Consider the following 16,445-nt stretch of genomic DNA (forward strand, 5'->3'; position numbering starts at 1 on the left):
GCTGTGGGGGCGTCTGCCCCACCACACAGTGGACCTTCTGTGGGTGGAGGGTGCCTGAACCGCACAGAAGTAACACCAGAGGTTGACCTATGCCAGTGGAGGAGCCTCCCACTCGGACCCCATCAGCAGAGGGAGGAGGGGACAGGCAAGGTTAAACCTGGCAGTTCATGAGGGGGGAAGTGTGTAGCAGAGTGCTACCAGCCAGGCTGGGTTAACCCCTGCTACTGAGCCCTCGTTAAGGGTAGATGGGAGCCAGCTGAGCAAGCTGGCCTGGAAGGAAGGCAGGCATTAGGAACAGCTGCAGAGCCTGGGAGGGCTATAAAAGCTCCCCAGAAGAGGATATTGGAAGGAAGGGAGGGGCAAGTAGCCAGAAAGGGAGAAGCTACAGCAGGGGAAGGCTAAACACCCTTTGACTAGAGGCTGAGTCTGTAAGATACCTGCGACTGGTAGGAACTGGGTATATAGAAGGTGGTGGACAACCCGTTGTAAATAAAGTGCACTGGTGCAGCACAAAGCCGTTGTCTGGAAGTGGTTTGTGGGGGCCAAGGGCCTGGGTTACAAGGGGGCCAGGCACAAACTGCTACAGCACCCTTCAAAACTTACCATGTGCTTCTCCCATTTTTATGGAGTTTATGGTATTCCTTATCCTTAGAATGTAGAAACGGCATAATTATACTAGTAACTTTTAAAGGCCAAAGAGTAAATAAAACATTTTAACTGTAGCCATGGAGCTGGCTTCATGGTACTTCCTCTGAAGGCTTTGGGGATAAATATCTGGCATGATCCCTCCACCATGTCCAAGGTGGGAACCAACAAGAACACACAATTTCAACCCAAGAACAAACAGTCTTACAGCATCCTGGTCCTTTCACAGTAGGACAAGAAGCAGTCCTCCTCCTGCTTCAAATAGAACACCAATGAGTCTTACTATCACCTGAGTCCCAAGTTAACCAGACTGCACCACAGGAATGGTTGGAAGTTGAACTGGAAACTCCATCCATTCTTCCTGTGTAACCTGAAGTTTCTCATGATAGGGAGAAGAGGCCACTCCATCTTCCTTAAGTTTCTTAAGGGTAAAGGAGGGTAGGACAAGCTATGTTGGAAGGAGGAAGAATGTTAATGAGGGTCTATTTGGGTGGTGGGATAGTATGGAAAGTCTGTTGGATGAAGGGAATAGTAGGCAAGGATGTCCCTGGCCCAACCTGCGTGATCTGAGGTTTCTGTGAATCTTTCACCTGGGTTAGTGAACTTCTAAGAATTTCCCTTTCACATAAAAATCCAAAACTATGTAAGAGAATTGCTTCTAATGCAGGGATGAATAAATAAATAAACAAATGCATTTTAAATGCCCTTAAGTGTACATTTCCTGGTCTCTCCTTGCCTGGACTCACTGAGTTTCTGGGACCCATGGGGAAATGAGTGTCTCAGGCTGGTCAACAGTAAGGGCCCTCATCCAAGTGTGGTTCTACTATTCATAGTGACTCCGTAAAAGTGGCATCTTGAAGTCTCACATTTATTGTTGCCCCAATGATTTCCAGATCAAATTTGTTTAATTTCTAATTGCCAGCTCTGAAACAGGAAAGACTTTCTGTTCTGCATTGTCATGAGTAATAAATTTCCAGCAGGTCATATCCTGACCTTAGTTACACCTTGTCACCCTCATTGTCTTCAGTGGGGTTGCACAAGCATAACAAAGGAACATATTTTGGTCCAAAAGTTATATTAACAATTCTATTGAAGATGCAACAGCCAGAACTCTTCTATAGCTGTCTTGGGTTTCCAGTGAGTAAAAAGCTGTAAAAACTTATTTTTGTCGCTGACGTCAACAAATATGATTCTGACTACACACAGGCAGCAGATAAACTGAATCAGACATTTCCACATAGACATTTTTTAGAATGCAACCATAGTTTAAGGACACTGGCAGCTTATAAATTTTGGTTGAAATCTGGTCTCACTGAAGACAAAGGCAAAACTCTCATTGATTTTAATGAGACCAGGCTTTGAGCCTTATATAGTCTTATTCAGTCCTTAAGAGTGAGGCTAAAAGAGGAGAAAATTGGATCTTCTAGGTTCTGGTACAGATACAGAAGACATCCTATTCCCCCGAGGTAAAACATATTTACTTGTTTCTGGGTTTTTTTAAATGGTATGAAAATACAATCAAAAGATTACATAAAGCTTAGATGTTTGTCACAATGGTAAATTAAACTATTTCCCTAACATAGTATTTTATCCAATATTGTCTGCACTGCTTGTTAATGATATTTTATAAAATGGTTTTACCATTTTAACATGTCGGTATGTTCTAAAAAAACCTTTTTTATCCTAAATACATGTAGGACATATCAGATAAATATAGTTCTCCCCCAAAATAAAGTTCTATATAGCAGTAATAAAATAATCCCAAGTGTTTCTCTTGGTTTGGGTGGCTTGATTTTTCAGGTCTGTTGATTAATCCAGTGACATTAGGAGGAACATTGGTGCCTTCTGAATAACGGATATTTCCATGCAAAGAAATATGAAAATGAAAGAAGTTTCAGGTATTTTTTTTAAACTGCTTTGCAAAAACATCACCAATATGTAAACATAGCTCTAGCTACTGTGTTTGTCCACAGCTAAAGCTTCAGATGAACACAGTGTAGTTGTGTGATGACAGGAACAGCTGACTCATTAGTAGAGAGCAGTGAAAGGTAATTAACCCTGGGAAAAGTACAGCTGCCATGCGAGCTGTTCCTTTCTGTAGGATCAGATTAGAAATTAGTGTTAAACCACTGATTCTTTTTTTTTAAAAGTCATTGATAATTCACTTTCACTCTCAGGAGTGGCCCCCAAAAGGGGCCTAAAATGGTACCTAATGCACAGAAGGGCTTCAATCTAAAAAGGCATGTTCAGAGATCAGTACGCACTCATTTGGCTGCTGCTGGAGGTTTTAATTATAAATATTTCCCCATCTTTGAATGTTGTGAGGACAGGCTCAAAATCGGTGGACAAATGCACAGAAATATACGGTATATATAATTTAAGGTACAGAATAGTTATTTCACATAATGCAATGCTATGCATAATGCTATGCTCCTGGATGTTATCACTTAATGGAAGCCTGGCCTACACGTCAAAGTTAGATCGGCGTAGCTACACTGGTCAGGAGTGTGAAAAATCCCTATCCCAACCTAACCCCTAGTGAAGATGCAGCTTTGTCAACAGAAAAATATCTCTGTCAGCGTAGGTACCATCATTTGGGGAGGTAGTGTTCCTACACTGACAGGAGAATGCCTTCTGTCACTGTAGGCTGTGACATTATGGGGTTATGCCAGCATAGCTATAGTGACATTGCTATGCTGATATAGTCTTTGTAATGTAGACCTACCCTGAGTATTGACTTCTTTTTGCGTTGGAAAAATGTTTCTGATCAATGACAATGGAGGTAATACAAAAAGAAATTTCCCTTTCCTTAAAGTGAGTAAGCAACTATTATATTAAAAGGAATATGTCCTTCACAAAAAAGGCAGCCCCTACTACATTTTTCTGCAAATATTTGGGGATTCAAAGTGTCAACAAAAGAGACAGAGCCCTTGATTTAATGTGGGATCCAAAAGACAGGACAGCCTATAGTAAAATATTCAGACTCCTGTTTCAGGACTTGGGCCTTCTTATCAAAAGTAATATGACTTTCAACTGAAGCCATAAAAGTGCGTTTAGATCTTTTCTTACTCTGTCTGTTACACTTGTATCTGCCGAGACTTTCCCTTTAGAAGTTCAGTTTCTTTTAAATGCAATTTAGTGTTTACTATGTCTATATAGTATTTGCATTCACACTTACAAGAAATGTGCATCTAATTGTTGTAATGTTTTCATTTATGAAAGAAAACGCATCCAAATCAGAGAGGAATAAGTATATTTGCTGAGAGAATAATTTACACCTAATATCAAAGCATTTAAGCCATTTACCTAACAGACTTTTACAGGAGGCATGTATCTGGGTGTAAGGATAGTGAAACAATTTTCTGATTTTGTGAAAAATATGGCAGATAAAGGACCAGCCCACATCTTTCAAATTACTTTGCCATACATCATTTGTTCCTTAATAGCCATTCTTCTTGGAAATATTATTTTTCTCATTTTTTCTTGGGAAAAGTTTGAAGAGAAAGAAAAACCTTTTGTGGAAAAAATTAAACAACAATATACTAGTTAAGTAGCAGCATGAGTCTCAGAGGAGGGTGAAGTGCTGTTAAACTGAATGAATGATGATAATACTTATTACTTTTATAACATGTTTCATCCATAAATGCAAAACACACTTTACAAAGTAGAATAAGATTATTGGTTTCATTTTTAGTGCAAGGTTAAATGACTTGACCAAGATCACAAAATACATCAGTGGCAGAGGCAGAAATAGATGTTTTCCTGATGCCCCATCAACTTCAGGGATCCTCCTTTGTATATGATGTCTCAGGTCCTTGGTCCTGATAGAGATTTTTGCACTGCTCCTGTAGCACAAAGGGGTCAATTTATCCAGCCTATTGAGAGAAAGGACAATCCCAAGGTGGCATAGAGCTGCAGTAGTGGTTTTACACCAACCTTCTTCTGGGTTCTGGCATAGCCCGGGAAAAAGAGAGCATGGTCAGAATGTTGCTGCATGCCAGCGATCCCATGCTGCAAGAATGGTGCCTTAGACTTATAGGCAGCTGGGCATAACCACAAAGACTTACAGACAGACACAGACAGACACACACACACTCTGAGCCTGTGATGAACACATCTTGGCCAGATGAGGGAATCCAGTGTCATAAATCTATTCAGTGCTTCGGTGTCAGACCAGTAAGACCCTGCTCAGTTGCCACTTACGCATGCTCTTTGTTGCTCTGTTTTTCAAGTTTTTTCTCTGTTGCTTACCATGGCCCCAGGAACGTAAGGGTAGTGCAATAGTGCAAGCAAGTCTCATTGTCTTTAGCAGTTAGGGTCATTGAAGTCTCTTCGATGGTGACAGACTGTACTTCACATGGCACTCTTGAAGTTAATGAACATGTGTGATTTGCATGTTGAAGGATGGCACACTTCTTCCTTTTGTGTGACTTTCCCCACTCCTTAGAACACGTCTGTCATGACTAATGAAGAGAAAGCCCGTTGAAGAAGATGAATGCATCTGAACATTGAGTGGTATTTGTCTCTTTCTGAATAATAACTTGTATTTTAGATTCATTGTACCATTTGGCTCCATGTCTGAGAATGAACAAAAGACAATAATTAAATAAGTTAATTAGCCACATTTCCTTGTACTATGTAAGGAGTTTCTTTATACCAATTCTAGCTATAAAGTTACTCCCACAAAATTTGGTTAGAACAGCCAGAAGTCAGAAGGAAGAAAAGTAGTAACAGAGATTAAAAACTTAAATATTTGAGAAGTGAAGATCGTTTTGACAGATTCTAATCTGCTCTAACACATCTTTAACAGCTCTGTGCTACAGCGATCACACACACACAAAATTCCCCTGGGAGTCAACTGAATCCCATCACATTTAATATGAATATGAATTTTACATATACAAGAACCGCAGCACTGGACTCTAAGTAGCAGGACTAGCCAACAGTGCTGCACAATTCTTCCCACAGTTGGAGGAGTGCTGCAGCTATGTAACTGAAAACATAAGAATCAAATGTAACTGACGATAGCTTTTTGTATGTGCAAGGCTTTCTATTTTGGGCTCAGTCCTGCAACTGCTAAGCACCTCCTTTGGATGTACTGAGCACGGTCAGCTCTTGCTGAAATCAATAGCAGCAGTTCCTCAGATTCAGCACCTTGCAGCATTGAGGCCTCTATGCAGGAAAAATTGCACAGACTTAAAAGAGTAAATACATTTTAAAATAAAACACCACTAATTTACAGAATCAAGGGCGAGTGCACTTTGAACTTTATATAAAAAGTGCTCGGAAATCATAAGGTTGTTATGGTGTAGTTTTACCCAAAATAATGCATATCATCATAATACAAGCCTTGAAGTTAAGTGGTTAGTTTAATGAAAATAGTTACCATAGTTACTACAGGAGAACAGAGAATAACTTTTAGTTCTTCTGAAGCTCTGAAGTAGCTTAAAAAGAGGAAAAGGAATAAACAAGCATGCAGAAGTTTATTATTCAGTGTTTCATGCCTGACTAACTCTAAAAAAGAAAAAGTCCGGTAGACTAGGACATTAACATTTTTCAATTGAAATCCATAATTGCTCATTAACAAATACAAAATCACATTTCAACTCTTGCTTTGTGCTTTTGCCACTGTGCCCTGAGTCAGGGAGGAAACAGGTTTTTCTAGGGCTCTGCTTTTAGAATTTTGTTGATAATCTACATCTTACTGTTAAAAAAATCATCCTAAAGACAGTAATACATTGCTAAACATAACAACTCATGCAATCTAAGGTCTAACTTTATTATTTATTATAAACACTCTCTTCTTAAAGGCCTGATGGGAGGAAAATGGGAATTTATCATTGTGAAGATGTCTTCTAGTGCCAGCATCATTGTTTTTCATTTTAGCACTGAGATGTGCTCTCTCTGAAGTGTTAATGGAGGTCACTGTTGTTGCTCTCCTTTACTGTGTCTAACCAAAGGAGTTCTTACATAGTTGACTGTTGAGAAACAAAATGATGTACTTTCCTGTATATCACCTTCAGCTTGTGAGCCTCTAAAGCAGCAGTGATTAACAGGACTTTTACAAAGTTTCTGTGTAGTTACAAGGACAGCTTCAATCTTCTGTCATTTTTTTGCATTAGCTATGATTATGCTTTTACCTCCAAAATGAATTTATTTTAAAGGTAACAATACAGACTCAGAGAATAGCTTATGTTTCATCTATATTTATCAGCACTCACTGTACATTTGTGTCTTCATTACCAGGAAATATTAAGGGACATTGTGCCATCTATTCCTGTTTACAGTTTATTATGCAGAGATAGGAAACACTTAGCATGTAAAATGAATGTAGAAATTATTCCTGGATAGAAACACGGACATTTCCCACTCGTTGGCTCTTTCTCCTCCATCACCGGATCAGAGTGTAATTGTCAGTAATCAGGCCTGCTTGCTGCTGATAAAACCACTCTGAATGCTAGCAGCCTTCTTTGTGTGATGACTCAATTATTCCAGAAGTGCCTCATCAAATCTGCCCCATCAGCTGGGCTAATAAATAAGGAGAAGAAACTGGCCCCCCAAAGCAAATTATAAATCCATTTGCATTAACCATTTCACTGGTCCATGATCTAGGCAGAAATAAGCATGGCAGATTGTGTTAAGCTTATTTGAATATGTTTATAATGTTTACAGCATGCAACCTTTTTTTTTTTTTTTTTTTTGCACAAGGTGTTGGAATTATCAGTCATGAATAAAATCTAAATGCAGTTATTTTAATTAAAGTGTGGCCTCAGGCATCTTTGAGGGATATTTTGTTGCTTAAATCAGGTGAAAGTTAAACCCTTCTGCTAGGCGAAATATGATCTTGCACGTGGCATTGGAATTACTGCAGTGTTAAAAAGAGAGAGAGAAGGAGGGCTGAGGCTGTATTTTTACAGGTGAAAGGACAAATGCTAGTGTTGTGAGGCTTTCCAGCACAGGCAAAATGACCTCGTGTTCATCACAGTGCAGTAGTATGTAAATCAAAGTTAAGCCTTATGTTTGGAAGTAAAATATCAATCTAATTAGAATGGATTTTTATTTATGTAGTGCAAAAGTGCGCTGAGCATTTTACACAACAGGGATAAAGACAAGTTCTCTGCCCCAAGGACATTCCAATCTAAAGTTCCAGTCCTGCCAACACTGATATGTGTGAGTAGTCCCATTGAAACCAACAGGCCTGCTCATTAAATACATGGTTATGGATCTTGCTGAAACAGGGCATACATGTGTGCATGATATTGAAGATAATGAGACTACTGCCATGTGTAAAGTTCCACACATGCTTAAGTCTTTGTAGGCCTACATCAGAATAAATCAAATAGGACAGAATTTGGTTTTCTGTTGCATCTTTCCTACTCCAGTTTACAGCTGAGGTATTCATAGATCTTTAAATTTCTTAGAGTATGTTATGCTACTTTTAAAAAAAAGAGAAACCATTGTCAATTATTATATATATGAATAATTATTTTTAAATTACACTGATAAATGTGGTGGGCTTTGTTTCCTTCTGTATTATTTTTATTCTAGGTTGAAAGTTCACAAACTGTTCTAAATCATAATTCATTTAATACTTTCATCATTAGTCTTTAAGTGTTAGTGTTAGTCTTTAAGGTGCTACAGGATTCTCGTTGTTTTTGTTGTATACAGACTAATACAGCTACCTCTCTGAATCATTACAAGTGATCATCTAGGGTTGTAGTAAATGAAAGAAAATCAAATGCATCAGTAGCAAACCAATCTTGATGTTCAGAGGGAATATTTTCCTTCCAGATATACTGCAGATTGCCGGTACTGACGGAGAAAACAAACTCACATTTTATAGTCAGATCATCTACAGTTGCAGAATATTTATTCCTCATGTTAAAGTTCTCAGGAATCAACAATTTTAGAAATGAAGGACGTGATCTTGTGATCTGATTCAGGGGACTGAATCCCTACCCACTTTCCAGGTCCTGTTGAGATCAGTGAGACACTGCAGGAGCCGAGAGTTCAGATTTCAGGATCAGAGTCCAAGTTGTGATTTACATCAGCATTCTGGTATGAATCATGGATCTTATTAGGTTTGGACTTTGGAGTCAATGTTGTGTGCTTTGCATTGAAAGTGGCTATAAACAAAAACACTGGTAGCAAAGATTCAGTGTGACTTGCTTCAGCTTGGAGCAGTGACAATGATAAGTAAAGGGAAATATTCTTTCAATCTTTTTTGTGTGTAGAGTTCACTGTTCAAGTTGAATTTGCAGTGTCAATTTGCCTATTATTGTGACATATATCCTTTCGGGTAAATAAGGCTCGTATGCAGTTAGAAACCTTATGTCAGCTGCATGGATGGTAGTGGTATTGACAGCATGGAAGACCTCATGTAGTAGATCCCCAATCACATGCACATTATGGAGGAGATCTCCATGATAAATCACTTCAGCTCTCCACTGACATGGTTCAGTGGGTTCATGCAAAGCCTGGATCGACTGGGCCAAACCCCTTCAATCGTAGTTGCTTAGATACTAGGGTGACAGATGCCCACTGCAAGAACCTGGATAGACAGATTAACAGGACGTTTCCATTATGTATGCCAGGTACGCCTAGATATTATAAGTGAATAAAGTTGCAGTCTAATTAAACCACATCCATATCTGTGGCCTTCTGTCTTTCTTCCGGCATAGACGGACAACAGAGGCTGCTGGCCAGCTGCAGAGATTGCCTAATGGTTTGGAGCTCACAATATCATACTTCAAACTGCACTGCAGCCCAGAACTCTTTTACTTAGCCTTTGCATTGTCTCTCAGCATTTGGCCCATAGTTAATTTTCGTACAAGTAATAAATTAAAAAAGGCTCTTGATTACACTTTTATAGTGAAATAAATATTTTGTTCACCAAATTAGTTTCTAATAGTTAGGAATTGGGGTAAATCATAATCCATCCTTTGTATAAAAGAAATAATTTGCTAGCGGCAATATCTGATCCCAGCATTGTACTGGAAATATAAGTGGTTCTTTGGACTGGTGACATAGATGACACACCCATCACATTGCATTAGCTATGTCACATCCCATGACACAATGTAATTTGTCATACCTTGTTGATAATGTGACAACAATAATTACTATATATTACCGTTTTAAAGAAATACCGTATCTTCTCCAGAAGAGTGTGCTCACCCATGAATCAGCTGCATGGTAGCTACTTCCTCATTCTCTGAAATAAATATAGGGCCAGCACATCCAAAACTATTTATTGATAAAATTATATTTGTAATTAAAACATATGAGAGAAGTTTATGTGTTTTATAATGTTACTGTATCCTACTTTAATAATCTCTATTTTGTAAAGATAGCTGATGATCTATAACACAAGGCAGATAGGAATCAAATAGAAAATTGCACTGATGTATGCACTTTTCCCACATTCTTTTCAAACCGATATTTTTTTAAAAATGTGTTATGTAAGAGTAAATGTGAAAAGTTATATATTTTTGTGCCCTTTGTGCACTTTTCCAAGTGGATCTCAGCTGTGCTGTCTTAACTCTCAGTCCCTTAGGATGAGAGAGACAGCAGATGGGGTTAGGGCAGAGGGCTGATGCATCTGACAGCAAACGGCCTGGTTGTTGAGTGGAAGCTGTGAGCGTCAGGAAGCTCCTTTTCCCCTGAGAACCAACTAACCACTGAAGAAAGTTGAAAATGAGCCCTTTGAGAAACGCTATTAAAAGTAGTAAAAAAATTGCAATTGTGCAGATGATGTGCTGCTGTGTGGTTATTCGGATGCTAATGAGTTTGACATTAGGGAACTCAGAGGGTTTACAGCTACTCCCTTATGTGATTTAGGTCTTTATTGGCAATCTTTGAGAAAATAAATGGAAAATGTATTGCTAATAAATACATAACATGATAGGGTTTTAGACAAAAAGCTGCTAAGTTTCAGGCTTTAGAAAGAGCTTTGTTCACCAGCATATATCTATTTTCAGGGATCTTTTTGTTTTAGGTTAGTGTATTACAAACAAACAGGAAAAGGCAGGTGGGAAGCGTTAAAACTCTTGGTTTTTTAAACTACTGTTGAACTAGAATTATGCAAAAAGGCTGATGAGAGTAAACAATGTCTTCACCAACAATTTATTTGTTATAATAGCTTAAAATCCTTTTAGCTGCTGAGCTGTTTGTCATTCCCCCCTCTCCCTCCATATTGTTTTGTTTTCTGTTTTGCTACTTTATAAAGTTTTATTCAATTTAATTATAGTGAATTGATAGGATTTTAAGTCAAGACTTTACTTACTTAGAATCAGACGTAAGTTAGTTGTTAAATAAATCCCAGTCAACCTGAAACAGCCTTCCAGTTTTTTTAAATGACATATTCAAATTTTATTGACAAGGCTTCATCAAACTTTGTCAACTGAATAGATGAAGTTTGAGCTTGAAGTTCCAAATGTTGGAGGGTAAATTTTGCCATCAGGCCATACTGTGTGTACTAGTCATGCATATATTGATTAAATACACTGTACAGTATTTCAAAAGGAACTCTGAAGTAGCAAGTGGTTCTAAACTGAAATGACGTCATTCCTGTCACCGGGGAAGAAGTGGCAGTGATGGACTGTATGCAAATAACTGAAGACAAAGGGCTTGATTTCCATAAGCATCAGTACTCAGAACTCTCAGTAAAGTCTTCAGGAGCTGTAGGTTTTTCAGCACTTCTGAATATAAGGCTTACAGTACTGTTCATCCATGTATTCCTGCTCCTGCAGCTTGTCTTCATTCAGAGCTCCCATTTCTGATTTCAGTGGGCATTTGATTACAGAAAGGCTGCAGAATTGGGATCAGGGAAACTTCCTGCCTTTCCTTCAGTTCATGTATGTAGGAAACACTGGCATGATACAAATATTTTAAAACATTAGCACTTTTAAATAATTAACTAATACTCAGCAAACTTCTAAAAAAAGCTTGCATCTACTGAGTTTGCAGTAGTGTAGAATACATTTTATTCCACATCAAGTAACAAAGCTTTGTTTTACTTAATGCAAGGAGTTATAAGAAATATCCGAAGAGACATTATGCTTCTGTGATGGAAGTACTTGGATCTGTATTTTTAAGTATAGTAAAATGTGAAACTTTTCTTGATGTAAGTCAAATTCTTAAGATTTGAGATGAATGCATTAATACTGTAACCAAACATAGTTTTTTTAAAAAGTTGACTTTTATTTTGCCCCCCTTAACAGCAGCATTAAACCTTTTGTGTGTTTACAATGTAACTTGACAATACTATGCAAGAAAGTGTGCATCAGGATATTTTCCCTACTTAATGTAAATCAGTCCCACTTCATCTGTGTTTTATGTAGTGTATCTGCATTCTTTCTTTCAGAGAATGAATTTCAGGATTATTTGTTAAATCAGAAAAGGTATCTTGTTCAGAGTGACGGATTTGGTCATTTGGAATCTGCACATAATTTCACCCAGAAGCAGGCAAAGGTGGGAGAATTCATTCATAAAAATGAATTTGTCAAAGTATGTTTCTGTATTAAGCCCAGGAAAATACGTGATCTATTTGTAGCATTGCTATTTCCACCGCACATGTGTCTATTGCCAAGAGCTTTAGCTAGTTTTAGAATTTAACAGTGTGCAAGAGACAAATATAACAATGTTTGGCCATAGTCAAATGTATGAACATTTTAAATAAGTAAAAGTTCTGCTCTGTAGTTTCAGAACCCAACTCTGTCACTATGAGTTGGGAAGATGCAGAAATATCTTCAGATCTACACAAACCATTCATCATTGAAAAGATATTCTAAAACATACCAATTTTATTAAACTTGGAAGAGAGGACTTATGTTGTTAAAATATCTAATTTGATAATACATATTGATTTTAATTTTTTTTTTTAAATCCTTTCAGTAGAATGGTGGCACATGCTTTGTTCCATTTGTTAGGTATCTTAATAGTTTTCTCTTAAATATAATTCATAATTTTTTACAATGTTGTTAAGGAAAAACAATTTCTTAACACTTAGTGTATTGTCTACCAGATATAGTCTAAGATATTGCAGCAAAATATAAAATTCAACATTTCTTAGGTTAAAAAACTCCTAAATGTGGAAAAAATAGCATCACATTTCAGCTTGAATCAAGCAGTCTTTATGCGGGATAAATTTTATAAATTTGTGCTAAAAAAAAGAAAGCTGGCAGTTACCCCTTAATTTCATAAAGCTGTGACTCTGCCCTCTGATGCCTTGGTGAAGCAGACTAATAGAAATCCTTGGCACACATTGGTTACCTAAGGGAATAATGGAACTATTTGCTGTAGTCGTTTGGCAAAAGGACATAAACATATGGCTTTGGTTTATATTCAGCGCTGCCAGTTGTGCACAAAGTTGCATGGATGAAGTACGCAACAGCAGTGACAACTCAGAAATCAAAAGTGAGAATCAAAATAAATCCTATCCAAGCTTGTCTTTGGTCTAAGGTTTACTTTGTTGCAGTTCATTTTTAAGTATTAAGTCCCATATGAAAAAACCTTACTTTTCAAAAACATACATAACGTGGCTCTTTGCATAAGACTCCGTTTCCTGGATAGATTTCGTATAATGTTGTCTCCAGCTGAATGTGCTTTCAGTTTTAGGTTTACTGTTTGCACTTATTTATTTTAATTATTGTGGAAGGAGCGCATTTAAAACAATCACTTCCATGCCAATCAGCTTTCTCATAGAGGAATCGAGGATAGGATTATAAGGATAAGGAACACAAACAGTGTCAAAATCAAGGACATGATGTCAGAAAGGAGTAATCACACACCTTCAGAAATGGTCTTGAAAAACACTCACTTCTTGATGTGTGTGTGTGTGGGGGGGGGTTCTCCCTACTGATTAAAAAAAGTCCTCTTCTGTTAGGTTTATCAACCTGAGATTAGGCCTCAGTATAGGGACATCCTGGGAAATTATGTGATTGTATCTTACTACAGCAATACTCTCAAGTATGAAATGCTTCTTTTACATTGCAGATAATCAAAATCTGTAGGATTTCTGCTGAGAGATTGGTATACCTGTAGGAAGCTTCTCTAACATTTATTATAGTAAGGGGGAAAACATCAGAAATTATATTGAAATGACAAAAAGACTGACACAAGCCTTAAAAAATCCCAAAAGATAGTCAAAGTCTGGTGCTCAGTCTTCAACCGACCTGAGTTTTCCCTGGAGATTTTCTCGTCATTTGGTTTGGTGGCTTTTGGGGGTGCTATTTAAATTGCCACACTAATTTCCTCTATGTTTTTACCCTTAAAAGGTAATTTCTATTAAAAAGAAAAAGAAAGAAACACACAACCTCAGTGTAAGGAGCACTGACAAAACAGAGTTGTCACCGTTTATTATTTATTGTGGAAGGATGAGTAATTTTCACACTTGTTACATCACCGTGGGGTACACTGCACACATATGGTACTGATCACAGTGTTTTGCAGTGTTTGAATTCGTAGTGTTTGACTTTTCATAAGAATACTCTCAGCCTGCCTGCTCAGAAGTTCATGAGAGATAACACTGCATGATAGCTTAAAAATAATATTCCCATTTTAAAATATCATGAATGGAATAACCTCTTGTTATTATTGTAAATCAAAAAATCGAGAGAGAGACTCTCTTACAAGTGGTCAGAGGGACTTTTAAATAGGAAAATGATTGCTCCGATGGACCCCAGTGGTCTTTTGTATGAAAGCATTTTTATAAAACATCTTGAATAAGTCATAATAAATCTTTTAGTTCTGTTTGCATATGTATTTAGATGAGAATTGGAATGTATATTGAAATATATACTAAAAATCTGTATGCAAATAGTTATACTCAAACAGAATTGTAGGGCTGCTATTTCTTCAAACATATCAAAATCAATGAAAACTTGTTGTAAACAAGTTGTTTGCCAAATGTGATTTTCAAAGTCAGAGGTATTTTTAGTTACAAGACCCCTGGGAATCTTCTATTATCTGGACTGTAGCTAAAATTGATGATCGTCTCCTTCCTTTCCTTTCCTATTTTATTGAGTATAGTTTGGTGAAAGGTTGCATACTTCCACTCCTGGAGCCTCAAGTTCTCTCAGTGAAATTCGTCCCTTTCCAGAGATTAAAATAGGACTTAAGTGGTGCATAAACCTTGTACTAACTCTCCACAGGAGGTGAATTTCATCCTTTACCTACATCAGCAGTACAAGCTTCCCCACGCTGCTCTCATTTCCCAACTAATGTATGGGAGGAACTACTTTCATGGGTCACAGTTCAGTTCAGTTCAGTCTTTAAAAGTATTACATTAACAATGGTAAAAAACAAACCAACTGCTTCCAAGATGAGGCCTTTGTATTCAATATACCATATTTCAGCCCAGAGCTATTTCCTTGGACCAACTCATAACCCTCTCAAAAACACCAGAGCCAAATGCTAGTTGCCTCCCTCATACATGATTGACTCACAAGTAATCTGACTTCTCTGAGATTTGTATAAGTAAGGTGAATAGGATTTGACCACTATAACCCGGAACACTGAAACAATCTGCAACTGCATTAATAAAGTCAGAGATTCTAGACTCTGTGCAAACGTTCATTTGTATAAATTAATTCTCTTTGGCACTCAGATGTACTGGCCAGTAGCCCCAGTCAGTTTTCTGGAAGCATGTTTACTGGCCCCTAATAACTGTATGTCCCAACCAATAAGATGCTAGAAAAAAAATATTTTTTGTATTTGCAAATTCAGTACAAAAAGCATTTGTGAAATTAGTAATCTGTAACAAATTTTGAGGAAAACAATTTAGTTAAGGTCAAAACAAGAACCTTGGACTTAAAATGTAAAAGCCTTTTATATAATGTTGTTTATCTTTGGCTTTTATGGCCATTTGGCTCCAGTGGCCAGCATGTCTTCTGAGCTAGGCTGACTGCTCTCAATTCCCATTGGTTTCAGCATTGTAAAAAAAACAGGCCTTTAGTGTATGTAGCAATAGCATGATACGTCTCAAAACTGCTTGCAGAGTAAAAAGTTGGCTTTAGAGCTATTGGGCAGACGTTCTCATTAAGAACATCATTTCACATTTTTTGCCATAGCTGATTAAAAGGCTGGAACGGTTGAGTATCTGTTAACTGTGTTCTTCCACTTAAAAACAGAAAATAAAAGTAAGAAACAAGGAACTTTTTGTATTTGCCTTTGCCTATCTCTGAAAAAGAAACTAAAAAAACAATAAATGTCTTCACTGGGATATCTCCTTGAAATTTTCAGCTAGAGAAGGAAGGTAGCTGCAAAATATTATTTTCACAGCTTTATAGTCATTTTTGGTGTAATTTTTACTTTAACACATGGGACTTTGTGTGAGTTGAGCCACTTTATATTCAACAGAGGCACTCACAAGATGATGATTTCTGAATGCAACATACACCATCCTAAGCGGGCCTAACCATTTTAATCTTAAGTTGTTTAAACATCTGTCATAAATTCAAATGATTTTAAAGAAATAAAATCAATAGAAAAAATCACCTCTAGTGATTTTATTGTTGGTTTTCACTTGTGTGGGTTTTAAATATTCATCACCATGAAACATGCTATTTAGAACCAAGTAACTGCTGTTCAGTAGAAGCAGTGGACACTTTTTGTTTCATAATTAAAAGAGCAGCACAGTGATTGGTGTGGTATTTATTATGAAATGATGACAAAGGAGTACCAGTGGTTTTAATAGTTTTAGCTTACAGGAGCTGTTGTTAATTTTGTCTGTAGAGTTGCAGGTGAAATAATGCACAATGAATAAATAGTCTATATTGGTTTAACTGAACATAATATAT

General features: G+C 37.3%; 1 protein-coding gene across 1 annotated transcript in view; it reads left to right on the forward strand.

Moving 5' to 3' along the window:
• Nucleotides 1–16,445, forward strand: part of ST18 (ST18 C2H2C-type zinc finger transcription factor) — a 187,653-nt gene that overhangs the window by 91,694 nt on the left and 79,514 nt on the right. The window contains exon 3 of the mRNA XM_067553783.1: nucleotides 12,011–12,117. Within this exon, the coding sequence (XP_067409884.1) occupies nucleotides 12,011–12,117 (107 nt within the window). The remainder of the gene's footprint in view (nucleotides 1–12,010; nucleotides 12,118–16,445) is intronic.

Source organism: Emydura macquarii, unplaced genomic scaffold (assembly GCF_026122565.2).
Source record: "Emydura macquarii macquarii isolate MOO-44397 ecotype Brisbane River unplaced genomic scaffold, CSIRO-AGI_Emac_v2 contig_1477, whole genome shotgun sequence".
Taxonomy (NCBI): domain Eukaryota; kingdom Metazoa; phylum Chordata; order Testudines; family Chelidae; genus Emydura; species Emydura macquarii.